Raw genomic sequence first — 19,824 nt, forward strand, 5'->3', positions numbered from 1 at the left:
TGCTTGACTGTAATGTTGTATACGAGATCTTCATTTGTATTTGATTTACTTACATAGGTCTATGTATGCTGCAATTCAGCTTTTAGCTGCAAACATGTACAGTACAATTCAAATAACCTTAAATATATGTATTTATTTATTTAACCTTTTATTTAACCAGGCAAGTCAGTTAAGAACATTCTTATTAACAATGACGGCCTACCAAAAGGCAAAAGGCCTTCTGCGGGGACGGGGGCCTGGGATTATACAAATAAATACAATATAAATATAGGACACAACACTACATGAAGAGAGACCTAAGATGACAACATAATAAGGCGGCAAAACATGACAACACAGCATGGTAGCAACACAACATGTTAGAAGCACAAAAACATGGTACAAACATTATTGGGCAAAGTCGACAGCACAAAGGTCAAGAAGGTAGAGACAAAAGCCACAACTGTCAGTAAGAGTGTCCACGATTGAGTCTTTGAATGAAGAGATTTGAGATTAAACTGTCCAGTTTGAGTGTTTGTTGCAGTAGCGAACTGAAAAGCGGAGCGACCCAAGGATGTGCGCGCTTTGGGGACCTTTAACAGAATGTGACTGGCATAATGGGTGTTGTATGTGGAGAATGAGGGCTGCAGTAGATATCTCAGAAAGGCAGGAGTTAGGCCTAAGAGGGTTTTAAAAATATGCTTCAACCAGTGGGTCTTGCAACGGGTATACAGAGATGACGAGTTTACAGAGGATTATAGAGTGCAGTGATGTGTCCTATAAGGAGCATTGGTGGCAAATATAAATATATAAATAAATAAATCCCAATCCCAAATCTGATGGCCGAATGGTAAAGAACGTCTGGCCGCTCGAGAGCACCCTTAACTGCCGATCTATAAATTGTCTCAGTAATCTAGCCTGGGTAGGATGGTCATCAATCAGGGTTAGTTTGGCAGCTGGGGTGAAAGAGGAGGGATTACGATAGAGGAAACAAAGTCTAATTTTTACTTTAGCCTGCAGCTTTGATATGCGCTGAGAGAAGGACAGTGTACTGTCTAGCCATACTCCAAAGTACTTGTATGAGGTGACGACCACAAGCTCCAAACCCTCACGGATAGTAATCACACCGGTGGGGAGAGGGGCATTCTTCTTACCAACCCACAAGACCTTTGTTTTGGAGGTGTTCAGAACAAGGTTAAGGGTAGAGAAAGCTTGTTGGACACTAAGAAAGCTTTGTTGTAGAGCATTTAACACAAAATCCTGGGATGGGCCAGCTGAGTATAAGAATATCATCTGCATATATAGTTGAAGTCGGAAGTTTACATGCACTTAGGTTGGAGTCAATAAAACTCGTTTTTTTCAACCACTCCACACATTTCTTGTTAACAAACTATAGTTTTGGCAAGTCGGTTAGGACATCTACTTTGTGCATGACACAAGTAAAGTTTACATACACCTTAGCCAAATATATTTAAATTCAGTTTTTCACAATTCCTGACATTTAATCCTCGTAAATATTCCCTGTTTTAGGTCAGTTATGATCAACACCTTATTTTAAGAATGTGAAATGTCAGAATAATAGTGGAGAGATTTCTTTCAGCTTTTATTTCTTTCATCACATTCTCAGTGGGTCAGAAGTTTTACATACACTCGATTAGTATTTGGTAGCATTGCTTCAATATATCCGCATTCTTTTTCTACATCATGATGCCATCTATTTTGTGAAGGGCACCAGTCCCTCCTGCAGCAAAGCACCCTCACAACATGATGCTGCCACCCCTGTGCTTCTGAGTTTGGGATGGTGTCCTTTGGTTTGCTAGCCTCCCCCTTTTTCCTCCAAACATAACGATGGTCATAATGGCCAAACAGTTCTATTTTTGTTTCATCAGACCAGAGGACATTTCTCCAAAAAGTATGATCTTTGTCCCCATGTGCAGTTGCAAACCATTGTCTGGCTTTTTATGGTGGTTTTGGAGCAGTGGCTTCTTCCTTGATGAGCGGCCTTTCAGGTTATGTCGATATAGGACACGTTTTACTGTGGATATAGATACTTTTGTACCTGTTTCCTCCATTAACTTAACAAGGTCCTTTGCTGCTGTTCTGGGATTAATTTGAGCTTTTTGCACCGAAGTACATTCATCTCAAGGAGACCAAACATGTCTCCTTCCTGAGCGGTATGACTGCTGCGTGGTCCCATGGTGTTTATACATGTGTACTATTGGAGGTCTACAAAAATGTTTATGACGTCTTGGCTGATTTCTTTTGATTTTCCCATGAGGTCAAGCAAAGAGGCACTGAGTTTGAAGGTAGGCCTTGAAATACATCCACAGGTACACCTCCAATTGACTCAAATGATGTCAATTAGCCTATCAGAAGGTTCTGAAGCCATGACACCATTTTCTGGAATTTTCCAAGCTGTTCAAATTCACAGTCAACTTACTGTATGTAAACCTTCTGACCCACTGGAATTGTGATACAGTGAATTTTAAGTGAAATAATCTGTCTGTAAACAATTGTTGGAAAAATTACGTCATGCACACAGTAGATGTCCTAACCGACTTACCAAAACTATAGTTCAACAAGAAATTAGTAGAGTGGTTGAAACACTTAGGTTGGAGTCATTAAAACTAGTTTATGTTAACTTCCGACTTCAACTGTCTGTGGTATGTATGTGTATTTATTTAGTACACCAAACATTAGGAATAGCTTGCTAATATTGCGTTGCACCCCCACTTTTGTCCTCAGAACAGCCTCAATTCGTCAGGGCATGGACTTTACAAGGTGTCAAAAGCGGTCCACAGGGATTCTGGTCCAGGTTGACTCCCACAGTTGTCAAGTTGGCTGGATGTCCTTTGGGTGGTGGACCATTATTGAAACACACAGGAAACTGTTAAGCTTGAAAACCTCAGCAGCGTTGCTTTTCTTGACACAAACCGATGCACCTTCTACCATACCCCGTTCAAAGGCACTTCAATCTTTTATTTTGCCCATTCCCTCTCTAAATGGCACACATACACAATCCATGTCTCAATTGTCTCAAGGCTTTAAAAATCCAACTTTAGCCTGTCTCCTCTTCATCTGCACTGATTGAAGTGGATTTATCAAGTGACATCAAAGGAATCCTAGCTTTCACCTGGTCTGTCTGTCATGGAAGGAGCAGGTTTTCTTAATGTTTTTTTACCCTCAGTGTATTTTATTACATAATTGAGTTATGATTCTCACTTAACTCTCCTGACTTTGTTCCCATGCAGAATCAGATGTGCAGCAGATGTCGGAGCAGGCAGGATTCCTAAGCGACACAGAGGATGAGCTGACTGACTCTCAGAAGACCAGTAAACATTCAGGGGTGTACTCTGCCACCGTGCCCAGCATGGACTCTGCCATGAGCTCCTGGGACGGCTCCGGCATCGACGCTGACTACGGCAGCCAAGGTGAGGACAGAACATGAACGCGTAGTCATTACCAGTTTAGACTACCAGTTTAGGCCACTTTAGATTGATATGCTCACATGACTCTCCTGAAAATCAGTTGCTGGGTGTGTAGAAAGTTGTTTTTTTTTGTTTTTTGTCGCTTGTGTGCAGGAACGTATCTCCACAGAGCTGCAGATTTGACTTTCCAGCCTAATGAGTGGAGACGCACCAAACCACCCAGGACCCAACCCAACTCCATCTCCACTGGCCTTACCGGACTTTCCCACCACTCTCACCTCTACGATGGGAGATACACTGAGGATGACTGGGATGCGGCTGCTGGGTGAGTGCCTACTTTAGGCTAACAGGATACAGCAAGTATAAGACACTACAGTGAAATTATTACTTGCAAGCTCTTGCAAACAGCAGTATTCAGTATCAAAGTGAGAGGACATTATATAAAGGAAGGAGACACACGAGAAATATGAAGAGAAAGAACACGAGAATGCATGCTATATACAGGGTCCGTGCCAGTACCATGATTACAATGAGCATGGGGTACTGCTGCCTGGTTCCGAGGCTGTTTGTGCTTTTTCCAAGTCATAAAGCACATAATACAGATCTGGCTAATGGATTTGATAGTTGTAATAATTTGTTTCATTCTGTGGCTTTCAGTGTTGTTCTTTTTTCCTTTTAATCTATGTGTATGCCTTCTGTATGCCTCCATGTATGTACGCAATGATCATAAATGTTGAAGTGAGGTACAAAAAAAATCTCTTTCAAGTCTGGTTTAGTCTAAAACTCTATGTATTGATTCACTGACAGCTATTGATTTGGAAAGTGAATCTAATAAATCTGCAATGTCACTCAAATATTTGGATTTAGAATGTTTTTCTAAATCACCACAGTTGTTTCATTCCTCCATTTTATCTGCTCCTATCTGTGCTTGTTCTCCCTTTCTCAGGTACTCTCTCTCTCATCTGCTTTACTAACTGCACGTGAGGCTCCTGGTGTTTCACATAAACGTGTATTTTTCTGTCGCTTTTTGTCTTCACCAAACCTGCCCCTCTAAAACACCCAAAGGCCCCATGGACACACCTCTGCCTTGTCTGTTGCCTCACTCTTAACTCTTCACTTGATTTTTTTCTGAACTTTTGTGTCCCTCACTGCCACAAACTGTCTACACCCTAAGGCTTTTTGAGTGGCTTAACTTTTAAACGATGAACTATCTGCATGAAGACTCTTTCTATTCTAAGGGACTACACTGTTCTGTGTTAGAGAGAGCGTTTACTCTTGCCCTCACTGAGGCCTGAAAGGTTTTTAAAGGACCTCTCAACGTCATGCAGTCCATTGCCTGCATTACCCACGCTGCTTTGCAGGCAACAACTGTTTCAAACCAGTCTCAAAACACCCCAGTCTCTGGACAGCAAGACTCCTCATGTTCTGGTTCCTGCATTGTCATAGATACGCCAGCCCCCCTAGTTACCATGGCACCCGGAAACAGGAGGATAGCTTCTGGTCCCAGGCACTGCAGGACCTAGAGACCTGCGGCCAATCAGAGATACTCAGGGAGCTGGAGGTAAGCTCCCTCTATCTGTCCCAATCTGCTACTAAAAGAAACAATTGGGGCGGCAGGTAGCCTAGTGGTCCAGTAACTGAAAGGTTGCTTAATCGAATCCCCGAGCTGACAATGTAAAAATCTGTCGTACTGCCCCTGAACAAGACAGTTAATCCACTGCTCCTGGGCCGTCATTGTAAATAAGAATTTGTTCTTAACTGACTTGCCTAGTTATATAAAATAGAAATAAATAAAAGCCTGATTGTCTAGACCGTCCAGACTCCTGCTGCCACTTTGATCATTGGAGACATTGGCACAAAGCCTCCCTATTAAATCAAGCTGTGAGTGTGCATGTCTTCAGTTATACATGTATATCATGTTATTTTATTCACACACCTGTAATTTAACAATCCTCTTGTCTTCTCCCAGGCGTCCATGACTGGCAGCACTCTCAGCCTGTATCTGGAGGAAACGAGGTCCAAGGATGACTCAGTGCTACAGAGCAGAATCAGTCCTGTGAAGAGGGGTCCCATTCATGACGAGCCCAAAACCAAAAGCAACCTGCAGAGATCAAACAGGACCAGGGACACACCACCCAGGGGGAGAGGGGAGCCCCAGGAGACCAGCTCCCCTACAACCCTGGAACTACTGAAGGTACATGGCAGGATTGGAGGCAGCATCTCAATTCCATTAATTTAGGGAGTGCATTGAAGTTCCTATTCAAGAACTGAAAAATAATCTGAATTTCAGACTTGTACAAAAGGCCAGCCTTCTCAATCTGATTGGCCTGCAGCCCTGTCAATCACTCTTCATACCTCTGTTCACCTCTGTTCGCTTGGACACATTCCAGGGCTCCAGCCCCGCATTCCTTGTGTTAGATTGTGTTCACTTGCCGTCTCAAGAAGAAACAAGTATTTTGTAATGACGGACTTCAACATGCTGTTTGCCTATCTTCAAGTGTTGTGCATCCATCGAACATGTAAGTGTTGTGAAATATGTATAGATGAGCAATGCCTGACCCAGGACGAGGCCTATTTGTTAGGCTTTGATTGTTTCCGAGTGAATTTTGTTATGGTTAGCTTGTAGCTAATGCTAGCGCTATTGTTATTCAAGTAGCCTATTGCATTTCAACACGTGTTGCTATACCTTTGCATTCATTCATGTTTATATTATGCCACAATTTTATCTTTGCATTATTGTATTGCATGTACAGTAAAAAGTTTGGACACCTACTCATTCAAGGGTTTTTCTTTATTTTTACTATTTTCTACATTGTAGAATAATAGTGAAAACATCAACTGAGATTCTTCAAAGCAGCCACCGTTTGCCTTGATGACAGCTTTGAACACTCTTGGCATTCTCTTAACTTGCTTCACCTAGAATGCTTTTCCAACAGTCTTGAAGTAGTTCCCACATATGCTGAGCACTTGTTGGCTGCTTTTCCTTCACTGTGCAGTCCAACTCCCCCCAAACCATCTCAATTGGGTTGAGTTTGGGTGATTGTGGAGGCCAGATCTTCTGTTGCAGCACCTCATCACTCTCCTTCTTGATCAAATAACCCTTACACAGCCTGGAGGTGTGTTCGGTCATTGTCCTGTTCAAAAACAAATGATAGTCCCACTAAGCACTGTAGCAGCCATGCTGGTTTGCCTTGAATTCTTAATGAATCACTGACAGTGTCCATGCGTCACGGTAGGAACCACACATGCGAAGATCATCAGTTCACCTACTTCGCGCCACAAAGACACGGCGGTTGAAACCAAAAATCTCAAATTTGGACTCATCAGACCAAAGGACAGATTTCCACAGGTCTAATGTACATTGCGCATGTTTATTGGCCCAAGCAAGTCTCTTCTTCTTATTGGTGTCCTTAAGTAGTGGTTTCTTTGCAGCAATTCGACTATGAAGGCCTGATTCATTCAGTCTCCTCTGAACAGTTGACGTTGAAGTGCGCCTGTTACTTGCATCTGTTACTCTGTGAAGCATTTATTTGTGCTAAAATTTGATGCTGGTAACTGAAGAAATGAATTTATCCTCTGCAGCAGAGGTAACTTTGGGTCTTCCTTTCCTGTGGTGGTGCTCATGAGAACCCGTTTCATCATCAGTGCTTGGTGGTTTTTGCAACTGCATTTGAAGAAACTTTCAAAGTTCTTGACATTTTTCGCCTTGACTGAACTTCACGTCTTAAGGTAATGATGGACTGTCGTTTCTCTTTGCTTATTTGAGCTTTTCTTGCCATAATATGGGCTTGGTATTTGACCAAATAGGGCTATCGTCTGTATACCACCCCTACCTTGTCAGAACAAAACTGATTGGCTGAAACACATTAAGAAGTAAAGAAATTCCACAAATGAACTTGAAATGCATTCCAGGTGACTACCTCATGAAGCTGGTTGAGAGAATGCCAAGAGTGTGCAAAGCTGTCATCAAGGCAAAGGGTGGCTACTTTGAATAATCTCAAATATAGAATCTATTTTTGTTTAACTTTTTTTTGGTTACTACATGATTCCGTATGTGTTATTTCATAGTTTTGATGTTTCCACAATTATTTTACAATGTACAAAAACCTTGGAATGAGTAGGTGTCCAAACCTTTGACTGGTACTGTGTTTATATTTCTTAGTCTTTTAAGTGGATCCTAATGCTTGTATTGTTTCTCCATTTTTAGAACCACACAACAATATAAAGAACTTTAATGGAATCAGCTGTGTCGGTGTGCGCGCGTGGTGGTGACCAAATGTTCATTATGGGCCTCAGCATGGACAACACTGTAGTGAGAAGAACCTAAGCAATCAGCATACGTTACTAGCTGGTGAGGGCATTCACAGCCGAGCTCCTGTTAGCCAATTTTTTAATTTTTAATTTAGCTACCAATAGTAAAAAAAAAAATCGAGACAGATTCTAACCTGCTATAGTTAAGATGTTGAGATACCCAAAGAGGAGTTTGTGCATCTCACCACGAGACATCACCACCCACCTCAGCCCACCCCCGCCATACGAAGCGGTCACGCACCTGAGCCTTCCTCACTTTCTCATCCAAGAGACTACTACAAGCCCTGTTCCAGGCCTTCTCAGTGGTGAGTGACCACACCCTCTCCAGTTCGGAGCTGCAGAGGGACTACTGATCTATGAGCAGGAAGAGCTCAGGAGGGCGTACTCTAGGTCCTCCCGGCCTGAATCGCCACCACGGGAGCACCATTACTGCCGTTATTCTCCTGACCGCAACCGCTCTAGGCCCCCCTGGCTAGAGCCATCGTCATGGCCTCAGAAGCACCGCCGCTGCTGATACTTCCATAGTCAGCCCGGCTGCTAACCTGAGAGACTCTACTCCAGGCCTCCCCGGCCAGAGTGTTCACCACCTCAATGGGAGCATTGGGACTTCTACTACGCTCCGAAGTGGCCCACAAGGCGTAGTCGCTCCAGTCTCTACCCGGCTGGAGCCTACATATCTTTTTTTTAAATGTTATATATATTTTTTACTTCCCTTTTTCTCCCCAATTTTGTGGTATCCAATTGGTAGTTAGTCTTGTCCCATCGCTGCAACTACCGTACGGACTTGGGAGAGGCGAAGGTCGAGAGCCGTGCGTCCTCCTAAACACAACCCAACCAAGCCGCGCTGCTTCTTGACACAATGCCCATTTACCCACAAGCAAGCCGCACCAATGTGTCGGGGGAAACACCATACACCTCGTGACCTTGTCAGCGTGCACTGCACCCGGCCCACCACAGGGGTTGCTAGTGTGCAATGGGACAAGTACATCCCTGCCGGCCAAACCCTCCCCTAACCCGGACAATGCTGGGACAATTGTACACCGCCCCATGGGTCTCCCGGTCGGGGCCGGCTGCGACAGAGCCTGGACTCTAACCCAGAATCTCATCTCTAGTGGCACACCACTTAGACCACTGTGCCACTTGGGAGGCCCCGCCTATGTCGTATCTACCAGCGCGTCGGGAACGCCTCCTGGTCTAGATCCCAAGCCAAGCTGTGGATTCTATGCCTGCTCCTAGTATGTAACCATAGCCTGCAGCTACTGGCAAGGTTAAGTGCAGGCTTATCCACCCCGAGTTGCCAGCACCATGCTAATTCCAGCCCCAAGGGTGCTGCTACCGCCAGACCTACCAGATGTCGCTTCGGAACTCGACACACATCACTTCCAGTGTCCCACCAGAAGTCATCCCTGGTGTCCCACCTGACCTAGATGTCCAGTTTCCTTCCCTCCTGGTAGGGTCAGAGATTCAGTTTCCTGCCTACCTGGAAGGTGTTCAGGCTTAGAGCCTCCTACCCTGCAAGGCCCCAAGTGCTGCTGCACTCGGTTCACTGTCTCCAGACTGTCAGCTCTCGGTCCCTAGCACTATGTCATCAGTCTTCCGCCATGCTAGGTCTGTCTCCCCAGCATAAGTCTGCCCTCAGTACCTAGCCCAGGTGGGTCATCAGGCTTCTACCCGGTTAGGCTCAGAGTTACCAGTTCCTCTAGTAGGCCCAGAGCTCCACTGCTCTCCTAGCTATTAGTCATTCTCCCTGGCAGGTCCAGAGTCAGTCTCCCTGGCAGGTCCAGAGTGGGTTTTCCTTCTTCGGTCCAGAGCTACTTTACCTGTCAGGCCCAAATTATTGGCACTAGGCTCCCAGCCATAAGATGTTTTAGTTTCAAAGTCTACAGCTCTAGTCAACCCTCAGTCCACTGCTCCACCACGCGAAAGGTTCTTTGCCACACTAGGTCGGCAGCTTCTGCCCTCAGTTAGTCCTCAGCCCCCAGTCTCAGTTGACAAGCAGTCCGATCCCTCAGTGCTACATGCCAAACCTCCTGCCCTGTCTTCAGGGCCCAGCCTGCCCCTGCCTCCAGATCCCTGATGAGCCTCGCCCAGGGGTCCTCACCTGCTCCACCATGGTGCCATTGTGAGGCAGTCACCAACCTCAGCAGCAACAGCCAATGCTGCTAACGACAGTTGTGGCCGGCATGCCACAATCCTCCGCAGCAGTAGGCAATCCACCACCTCCAGCCATGACCAGCCTCCGTCATTTTACTCAGCGCCAACAGATGGACTAGAGTTAGAGGGTCCTTTGCAACACTTGTGTTGTTTCATGGGGCTGCCCAAAGCTGTCTCTGCGCCTCTGTGCACCTCCCTTCCCTTGCGGCCCCTAAGCCACTTATGTATACCAGTGCCGGCACCCTCCTGGCCCCTATGGTCCCCTAATTGGATACCCTTCACTGCCCTGGTCCCTTCATTTTCCTGCCTATCCTGCAGGATAGGACTAGGCCCTTTCAGGACTTAACCTCCAAAGAAATCCAGGTGTGGCTATACAAAAGGCTGCTCCTCTCAAACTGATTGGCCTGCAGCCCTGTCAATCACCCATTCACACCTCTGTTCATCCAACCAATCGGGGCACTTGGACGCACTCCAGGGCTCCGCCCCGCACACCTCTTGGTAGAGCTTGTTCACCGACCATCTCGAAGAATAAGTATTGTGTAATGACTGACTACAACATGCTGTTTTCCTTTCTTGAACATGTGAAATATGTGTAGGTGTGTGCAATGTCTGACTCAGGACGAGGCCTATTTGTTAGTCTGAGTGTTTCTGAGTGAAGTGTTATGGTTAGCTTGTAGCTAATGCATGTATTTGTATTGCCATATTATAAGTAGCCCATTGCATTTCAACACGTGTTGCTATACCTTTGCATTTGTTTATGTTCATATTATGCCACAATTTTGTCTTTGTATTATTGTATTGCATGTATATCTATTTCTTAGTGTTTAGTGGATCCTAATGCTTGTATTGTTCTTTCCTTTTTAGAACCACACAACAATATAAAGAACGTTAATGGAATTAGCTGTGTGTGCGTGTGGTGGTGACCAAGTGTTCAGTATGGGCCTCAACACGTTGTTTTAACACGCAGTGCGTGGGTAAAGCCACCACAAGACCATATTACAACCTACACTGTGTGTGTTCTGATAATTGCGTTGTTTGCTGTCCGTTCATATGCCTTGCGACTGTGATATATAGGCCTACAGGCCGAGACAATAAGACAATGGCAGAACAAATTCAACCACACCTTTGTTTTATAACACAACCGGATAGTCTGAGACTCATATTACATGTAACAAAGTTACATGACCTACAGCATGGTTAGGTAAATTAATATTTTCAGACAGAAATCAGAACCATGGACAGCCACATCATAATTAGCTTATGTTGTACTTAATTTAAAATATAATAAATGAAAACAACAACAAAAACTATGGATTTAGAACCACAGTTACCACAAGTCGCAAAATAACAGGACTTGCCTCCACTATTCCAGCACCATCTCAACTTCATTTCAACATCAAATCATCTCTGTTTAGTCTAAAACAGTGACAACTAAAAGATACCAGAATTGTTTTCTTTTATTTTAATTTAGTCCAACATAAGCTAAATATGTGGCTGTCCATGGTTCTGATTTCTGTTTGCGTGCATGTGTGCCCGTTCCTGCAAGTAGAAAAACATGTTGAGTCACCCAACTTGCAGAGGAACGCCAATGCCATCCTCTCTTTCATGTTGACGAAACGGTCTATCACGCTGTCATACAGTACAGGCTTTAATTTGTTGTTGTCCTAGACTACCTGGCTAAAATGCTTGCTCGCCTAACTTCCATTCATGGGCAACGTTACCCTTCCACCTCTAGCTGCATATTGAACTTCCATCATCTCAGGCCAGGGGTACAACAATGTATAAATTAATGGTTGGATCAGAATCGCCATTATAATCATTGGCCAGTACAGAGAATTAAGTAAAACCACAAGTCCAAATTCCTATCTCTATCCATGGCTAATTTAGGAAAGAGAGAATTTTAGCTAGCTAGCCACTGGAGGACGACAACACGAGATGCAAAAAGTCATATTGTTTCTGTTTAATGACCTATGCTCTCAAAGTAATTTGATAGGAGAGATGCCAAATCCAAGCTAGCTTCCCTTGACACTATTTCTTTGATTTCTTTCACCAGGACCATTCATAGTTGAGCTGTGAATGTCAAGGGAGACCAAATGCTCGCTGGCTTCCCTTGCATTAAATGCTACAGGTGGCAACAATGTCATACTCATTTGGACCGGACAGTATCAGATAATGTGCTAAATGTAGAGAGACAGAGGGAAGCTGTTTCACTCCATCGGATGCTTTCTCCTGTGAGATACATTCAGCCTCTTGCGAATTGAACAGCATTTTTTGTGGAAGCCTGGCTTCCCTTCGCACCCATGAATACACGCCACTGCACGCAACTCTGCCCATGACTGAGGTCATACTGGACCCAGTGGATGCCAGGCCAGTCAGGACTTGTAAAGTATGGGGTAATAGATAAAGACATAGATAAAACCGCACGCTGAGTCAGATGCTTTGACTCCTGACTCTTCTCTGATGGCTCATACTGCTGCTTGGCAGTCCCTATACTGCTTGGAAATGGCAGACGTGACCTAAACGCTATATGTACAGAAGTCTGTTCTGATGTGCTGTGCTGTAATGTACTGTTGGCTTAGGAGGCAGGTTGAGTAAGGGCACAAGCACTTTGAAACTGAACGCCCTTAAAAACAAACATTCATTGAAGTTTGAATACATAATTGTTGATATTGGTTTAATTACCCTTGACAGTCATAATCCCACATTAATCTTAGGTTCTGCATCATTTACATTGCAAAAAAAAACATGATATGAGTGACTGAGCCTGTAGATGCGTAACCTGTAAAGCTCAATTCACATGACTTGTGCAAGAATAGCATTGTACTGAGCGAGCCATTGTTTTTCCACGGAGGCATTGTGCTCCACAAGAGGGTTGCGGCGAGCAAAGTCCTTTGCGGTCAGTCGTTGCACTCCGACTTTAAGTAAATTTACACCCCACACTGTGCCGGACCCAATGGAGAACTTGACGACTTGCACGAGTCAAGTGAATGGGCCTTACTGTCTGTCCTTTAGGTGACCCTGAGGAAGGACCCAGACTGTGGAGACTTCGGCTTCAGTGTGTCAGACGGCCTCCTGGAGAAGGGTGCCTACGTCAACATGATCCGACCAGATGGTCCTGCCGACCAGGCCGGATTGAAACCCTACGACCGCATTCTGCAGGTACACATCTTTGTTCAACTAACGTAATTTTTTCCCCTTCTACAGTATCTACACCTGTGTGATATGTTACCTGACCTCTCCTGTTGCAGGTGAACCGAGCAAGGACCAGAGACTTTGACTGCTGCCTGACCGTCCCCCTCATCACTGAAGCAGGAGACAGCTTGGACCTGGTAATCAGAAGGAACCCCCTGGCACAGGCAGATAATGGGCCGCCACAGGACTGCGAGGACCCCTCTGATTCACTGTTGGACTTCCCATATTACAGGACCAACAGTATCGCCCTGTGACCAAGGGCCAGGTGGGAGATTATGGATTAATAGGCACTGCACATTATACACACTGATTTTGTTTCATATCTCTTGTACAGACACACACACAGAACCCCATTCACACATGAGCATACATTTGTATGTGAATATTCACACACACACTGTCATTCACACTGTGTGACCAGTGTTAGTCAGTCTAATCATGTGATTTAGAGCAGAGGAGACTCTGTCAGGCTCCTAGGGCTGTTCTGGAAAAAACACATGTCATTACATAACAGCTTCTGGATGACAACACTAGCGTTGCTCAGTTCTGCAGAAATCCTAGAGAAATACTTCCATCCCAGAGAAGCAGGTGTGTTTGGCACACCACCACAGCATCTATTTTTTATTTTATTTATTGTGTGTTTAATTGACCCTCTGTGACATTTTGCTGGGTATTGGTGCAGTTACATGTACACACACACTTGACACACGAACGTGGGCACATGCTGTGCTGGACTATTATTTAAGCCATGGGTTGGCTGGCTGCCTTCTCTTTCCCCTCCTGGCCCACATTGCCAACCCCAAGCAAAAACGGCTAACTAGCACCTCCAAATAGATAGAATGCTAAACTGTCACTCACTGTTACTTGCCAAGCATTGCAAATATTTCTATTTTAGATCCCCCCCACTCTATCCTGAAGTCTAAAATGTTTGTGAAAATGGACTTGGTGACTCAGGTCCAGGTTTTATCCCTGTTATAAAAAGGCCATCATATGAAGGACAAATACTTACGAACGACTGTTTTATCACACCTTCTACTTTGTCCACAACAAAAGTTACATTTCAGAATGTTTCTTTTTCTCATTACATTTCTCACCCTGTTAAAAGCTACTGGATAGACAGGGCAGAAGTGTGTAATTCATACTTTTGGGATCAGTGTTTTTGTTTCGCAAGGTTCTTGTCAACGGTTTTATGTAATCAAGTTCACTATTTATTTTACCAAGCCACACTTTTGTTGCTAGCATGCACTAGTAGTTCACCTAAATGAGATCCATGCACTGGTAGTTCACCCATATCAGATCCATGCACTGGTAGTTCACCCAAGTCAGATCCGTGCACTGGTAGTTCACCCAAGTCAGATCCGTGCACTGGTAGTTCACCCAAGTCAGATCCGTGCACTGGTAGTTCACCCATGTCAGATCCGTGCACTGGTAGTTCACCCATGTCAGATCCGTGCACTGGTAGTTCACCCATGTCAGATCCGTGCACTGGTAGTTCACCCATGTCAGATCCGTGCACTGGTAGTTCACCCAAGTCAGATCCGTGCACTGGTAGTTCACCCAAGTCAGATCCGTGCACTGGTAGTTCACCCAAGTCAGATCCGTGCACTGGTAGTTCACCCAAGTCAGATCCGTGCACTGGTAGTTCACCCAAGTCAGATCCGTGCACTGGTAGCTCACCCAAGTCAGATCCGTGCACTGGTAGTTCACCCAAGTCAGATCCGTGCACTGGTAGCTCACCCAAGTCAGATCCGTGCACTGGTAGCTCACCCAAGTCAGATCCGTGCACTGGTAGCTCACCCACGTCAGATCCGTGCACTGGTAGCTCACCCACGTCAGATCCGTGCACTGGTAGCTCACCCACGTCAGATCCGTGCACTGGTAGCTCACCCAAGTCAGATCCGTGCACTGGTAGCTCACCCAAGTCAGATCCGTGCACTGGTAGTTCACCAAATCAGATCCAGGCACTAGATTGACTCGTTTTATCACTCATGATTAGATTGTATTGTACCACGATTGGTGATAGTCACATTATTTTGAAAAGCTTTGTCACCCACTAAAGGAGTGTTCCTTATCATAAACACACTACTTGATTGTGTTGTTCAGGTCACATCTCTTTAGATTTCACCCTCAATATCAGCATCTCCCATGTGAGGCCAGGAGTTTGTCCTGACTAGGAAAAGCTCATTGCTCTAGTCCTATGTATACACGTTTCAGAAGGCATTATACCAGAGTAGCAACTCTCAGGAGTCCAGGGTGTGGTTTCCCCACAAACAGACTCTTAAATGGATCACATCCCCTGCCAAATGTGGAATAAAATACATTTCAATTGAGATGAGTGATTTCCTTTAAAACCATTTTCATGTATCCGTTAAGGCCCATACTCAAAAAGGTGTGGCCTTGGATTAGAGTATTTTTCTGAACCTCCATGGCTGTTTCTCCCACCCATGTTGGTAAGCATGTAGTTATAGGATTTAATGCCCCACCTAGTAGAAAGCTCACATTGTTCACAAGGGGGAATTGTGGAACATTTCTGCGCTGAACAATTGCCATCTCTTTCCTACTCCGTCAGACAGAAGGTTCCCCGGAGATGTTTCCGTTTTATCATGACATTGTGTGGTTTTATAAAGCTCTTACATAACATGTCTAGCCCTGGCCTGCTTACCAAGCTGCCTCAGTGGAAATAAGATGATTTGTTTAATTTAATGTAATGGCTGGTGTAGAGATGTAGTGAGACTGCAGTCACGCTGTCCCGTTCAGGGCTCAACTATCTGCTTTTTAATCCTCAGGAAGGAAACCATGTTTTTAGATTATTTCATCACACATGAAAAATGTCCCATTTGATACAGAGGACTATGTTGTTTTTATACATTTTATTTGAGGTGCTTCTGAATATTAGTCAGTACACGGTCTGTACATGGTCTCCCTATGTATAATGTTTTTATTTGTAATGACATTCTGCGTGTGGTTTCTGTATCTAAGATGTGACTGAGTGCAGTATCTGTTCTCTGTACAGTTCTTCTGTTTACATGGTCCCCAGCTGCAGCCAATCATTGCTATTTAAGTAGGGGGGGGGGGTGGAGTGAGCCAATTTGAAGGAATTTGTTTTGTGAGATGTACATGAAATGGATGAAATTTTATTCTTTAAAGAGATTTCCTGCTTTTTATGAAAATAAAGATATGACTGATGGGATGTCTTTTTTTTTCTTTCTTGAATTCTTCTACCTGAGCTGTGATCTTTGCTAGTTTAGGTATTGAGCAAACACTACATGGATCCTCTACCATTGGACATCAAGTGAAGGAACGTTTGCAGAAAGAACATAATGTCCTGAATAGTTTGGTTAATTAAGGATTTCATTACTATTTCTAGAAAGAAAGACCTTACTCCAACCATGTTTGGCCAGCCTCCCCCACACTGTTGATGCCAGGTAACAAGCTGAACATAAATCTGCAATGGTCTCAGACCTGCCACACTCCCACTTCTCTGTAGATGTGAACGTCACGTCTTTGTGGGTGAGGTGTTAACATGGTTTCCACCGGTCAGTGGATTTATGGCAGAGAGGACACCTAGGATCGTTTACCAGAAGTGTCAATGAGCTGTCACACTGGCTGCCGTAGGGCCAACCCCAAGGGGACAAAGTAGGACTCAAGTTCAAATAAATATAGTTGGCTATTTTGGGGAGTGGGGTGCAAGATGTATTGTGATTTGTTGAAGCAGCACTTGCTGAACAAAACAGTATTGATCAGCAAGGTGGAGATGAAGTCATATTATATTCCTTTTGGTATTAATCAGGTATTACATTACTCATTATTTTATTTTTATTTCACCTTTATTTAACCAGGTGGCAAGTTGAGAACAAGTTCTCATTTACAATTGCGACCTGGCCAAGATAAAGCAAAGCAGTTCGACACATACAACGACACAGTTACACATGGAGTAAAACAAACATACAGTCAATAATACAGTATCAAACAAGTCTATATACGATGTGAGCAAATGAGGTGAGATAAGGGAGGTAAAGGCAAAAGGCCATGGTGGCAAAGTAAATACAATATAGCAAGTAAAACACTGGAATGGTATATTTGCAATGGAAGAATGTGCAAAGCAGAAATAAATATAATGGGGTGCAAAGGAGCAAAATAAATAAATAAAATTAAATACAGTAGGGAAAGAGGTAGTTGTTTGGGCTAAAATATAGGTGGGCTATGTACAGGTGCAGCAATCTGTGAGCTGCTCTGACAGTTGGTGCTTAAAGCTAGTGAGGGAGATAAGTGTATCCAGTTTCAGAGATTTTTGTAGTTCGTTCCAGTCATTGGCAGCAGAGAACTGGAAGGAGAGGTGGCCAAAGAAAGAATTGGTTTTGGGGGTGACTCGAGAGATATACCTGCTGGAGCGTGTGCTAAAGGTGGGGGATGCTATGGTGACCAGCGAGCTGAGATAAGGGGGGACTTTACCTAGCAGGGTCTTGTAGATGACATGGAGCCAGTGGGTTTGGCGACGAGTATGAAGCAAGGGCCAGCCAACGAGAGCGTACAGGTCGCAATGGTGGGTAGTATATGGGGCTTTGGTGACAAAACGGATTGCACTGTGATAGACTGCATCCAATTTGTTGAGTAGGGTATTGGAGGCTATTTTGTAAATGACATCGCCAAAGTCGAGGAATGTTAGGATGGTCAGTTTTACAAGGGTATGTTTGGCAGCATGAGTGAAGGATGCTTTGTTACGAAATAGGAAGCCAGTTCTAGATTTAACTTTGGATTGGAGATGTTTGATATGGATCTGGAAGGAGAGTTTACAGTCAAAACAGACACCTAAGTATTTGTAGTTGTCCACGTATTCTAAGTCAGAGCTGTCCAGAGTAGTGATGTTGGACAGGCGGGCAGATGCGGGTAGCGATCGGTTGAAGAGCATGCATTTAGTTTTACTTGTATTTAAGAGCAATTGGAGGCCACGGAAGGAGAGTTGTATGGCATTGAAGCTTGCTTGGAGGGTTGTTAACACAGTGTCCAAAGAAGGGCCAGAAGTATACAGAATGGTGTCGTTTGCGTAGAGGTGGATCAGAGACTCACCAGCAGCAAGAGCGACCTCATTGATGTATACAGAGAAGAGAGTTGGTCCAAGAATTGAACCCTGTGGCACCCCCATAGAGACTGCCAGAGGTCCGGACAGCAGACCCTCCGATTTGACACACTGAACTCTATCAGAGAAGTAGTTGGTGAACCAGGCGAGGCAATCATTTGAGAAACCAAGGCTGTCGAGTCTGCCGATGAGGATGTGGTGATTGACAGAGTCGAAAGCCTTGGCCAGATCAATGAACACCGGCTGCACAGTAATGTTTCTTATCGATGGCGGTTACGATATCGTTTAGGACCTTGAGCGTGGCTGAGGTGCACCCATGACCAGCTCTGAAACCAGATTGCATAGCAGAGAAGGTATGGTGAGATTCGAAATGGGCGGTAATCTGTTTGTTGACTTGGCTTTCGAAGACCTTAGAAAGGCATGGTAGGATAGATATAGGTCTGTAGCAGTTTGGGTCAAGAGTGTCCCCCCCTTTGAAGAGGGGGATGACCGCAGCTGCTTTCCAATCTTTGGGAATCTCAGACCACACGAAAGAGAGGTTGAACAGGCTAGTAATAGGGGTGGCAACAATTTCGGCAGATAATTTTAGAAAGAAAGGGTCCAGATTGTCTAGCCAGGCTGATTTGTAGGGGTCCAGATTTTGCAGCTCTTTCAGAACATCAGCTCAACGGATTTGTGAGAAGGAGAAATGGGGAAGACTTGGGCGAGTTGCTGTGGGGGGTGCAGTGCTGTTGACCGGGGTAGGAGTAGCCAGGTGGAAAGCATGGCCAGCCGTAGAAAAATGCTTTTGAAATTCTCAATTATGGTGGATTTATCAGTGGATTTATCAGTGGTGACAGTGTTTCCTATCTTCAGTGCAGTGGGCAGCTGGGAGGAGGTGTTCTTATTCTCCATGGACTTTACAGTGTCCCAGAACATTTTTGAGTTAGTGATGCAGGAAGCAAAATTCTGCTTGAAAAAGCTAGCCTTCTGCTTTTCTAACTGCCTGTGTATAATGGTTTCTAGCTTCCCTGAACAGCTGCATATCACGGGGGCTGTTCGATGCTAATGCAGAACGCCATAGGATGTTTTTGTGTTGGTTAAGGGCAGTCAGGTCTGGGGAGAACCAATGGCTATATCTGTTCCTGGTTCTAAATTTCTTGAATGTGGCATGTTTATTTAAGATGGTTAGGAAGGCATTTAAAAAAAATATCCAGGCATCCTCTACTGACGGGATGAGATCATTATCCTTCCAGGATACCCCGGCCAGGTCGATTAGACATCACATGAGCATAGTGCACTGAACCACTTCGGCTACACCCATATGTTTCTGTCACTGGCAACAGGGTTTGAGTTTTCCACAACACCAGAGGGACTTCTCAACTGTACTACGCCACTGTCTGCCATTCCAAGGTTTCACCTACCTTTTAATACCCATTTTGGCTAAAACTAGCTACATTAGAGGCCCAGTGCAATCAAAAATGTTTCTGTGTTTTACATACTCAGTGGGCAGTTTATTACGTACACCACCCAGTTCACAGAGATGGTTTGATTCATGTGGCGGTGGTTTGCTATGTAAACCAGGTAGAAAGACATTGAGGCATTCAGTTACTGTTTGATTAAATATTAGAATGGGCCAAACAAGTAGCCTAAGCGACTTTGAGCATGGTATGATTGTCAGTGACAGGTGCCCCGGTTCCAGTA

General features: G+C 44.6%; 2 protein-coding genes across 5 annotated transcripts in view; one reads left to right on the forward strand and one right to left on the reverse strand.

The window, feature by feature from the left end:
* grip2a (glutamate receptor interacting protein 2a) overlaps positions 1 to 16,254 on the forward strand; it is a 51,834-nt gene extending 35,580 nt beyond the window's left edge. For 3 of the 4 annotated variants that reach the window (XM_064956559.1, XM_064956560.1, XM_064956561.1), the window contains exons 19-24: positions 3,231 to 3,410; positions 3,561 to 3,732; positions 4,854 to 4,968; positions 5,377 to 5,601; positions 12,885 to 13,031; positions 13,121 to 16,254. In XM_064956559.1, the coding sequence (XP_064812631.1) occupies positions 3,231 to 3,410; positions 3,561 to 3,732; positions 4,854 to 4,968; positions 5,377 to 5,601; positions 12,885 to 13,031; positions 13,121 to 13,318 (1,037 nt within the window). In that variant the 3' untranslated portion in view covers positions 13,319 to 16,254. Of the gene's footprint in view, positions 1 to 3,230; positions 3,411 to 3,560; positions 3,733 to 4,353; positions 4,822 to 4,853; positions 4,969 to 5,376; positions 5,602 to 12,884; positions 13,032 to 13,120 lie in introns of those variants that run through there. The other variant, XM_064956562.1, reaches the window with a different exon arrangement.
* On the reverse strand, positions 14,322 to 15,510 carry LOC135527420 (uncharacterized protein slr1819-like). The gene is made up of 2 exons (XM_064955959.1): positions 15,507 to 15,510; positions 14,322 to 15,028 (listed from the first exon to the last, which is right to left on the reverse strand). The coding sequence occupies exons 1-2, from the start codon at positions 15,508 to 15,510 to the stop codon at positions 14,322 to 14,324; spliced, it is 711 nt and encodes a 236-aa protein (XP_064812031.1).
* Positions 16,255 to 19,824: the final 3,570 nt, after the last annotated feature.

The sequence above is a fragment of the Oncorhynchus masou genome, chromosome 33 (genome assembly GCF_036934945.1).
Source record: "Oncorhynchus masou masou isolate Uvic2021 chromosome 33, UVic_Omas_1.1, whole genome shotgun sequence".
NCBI classification, from domain to species: Eukaryota; Metazoa; Chordata; class Actinopteri; order Salmoniformes; family Salmonidae; genus Oncorhynchus; species Oncorhynchus masou.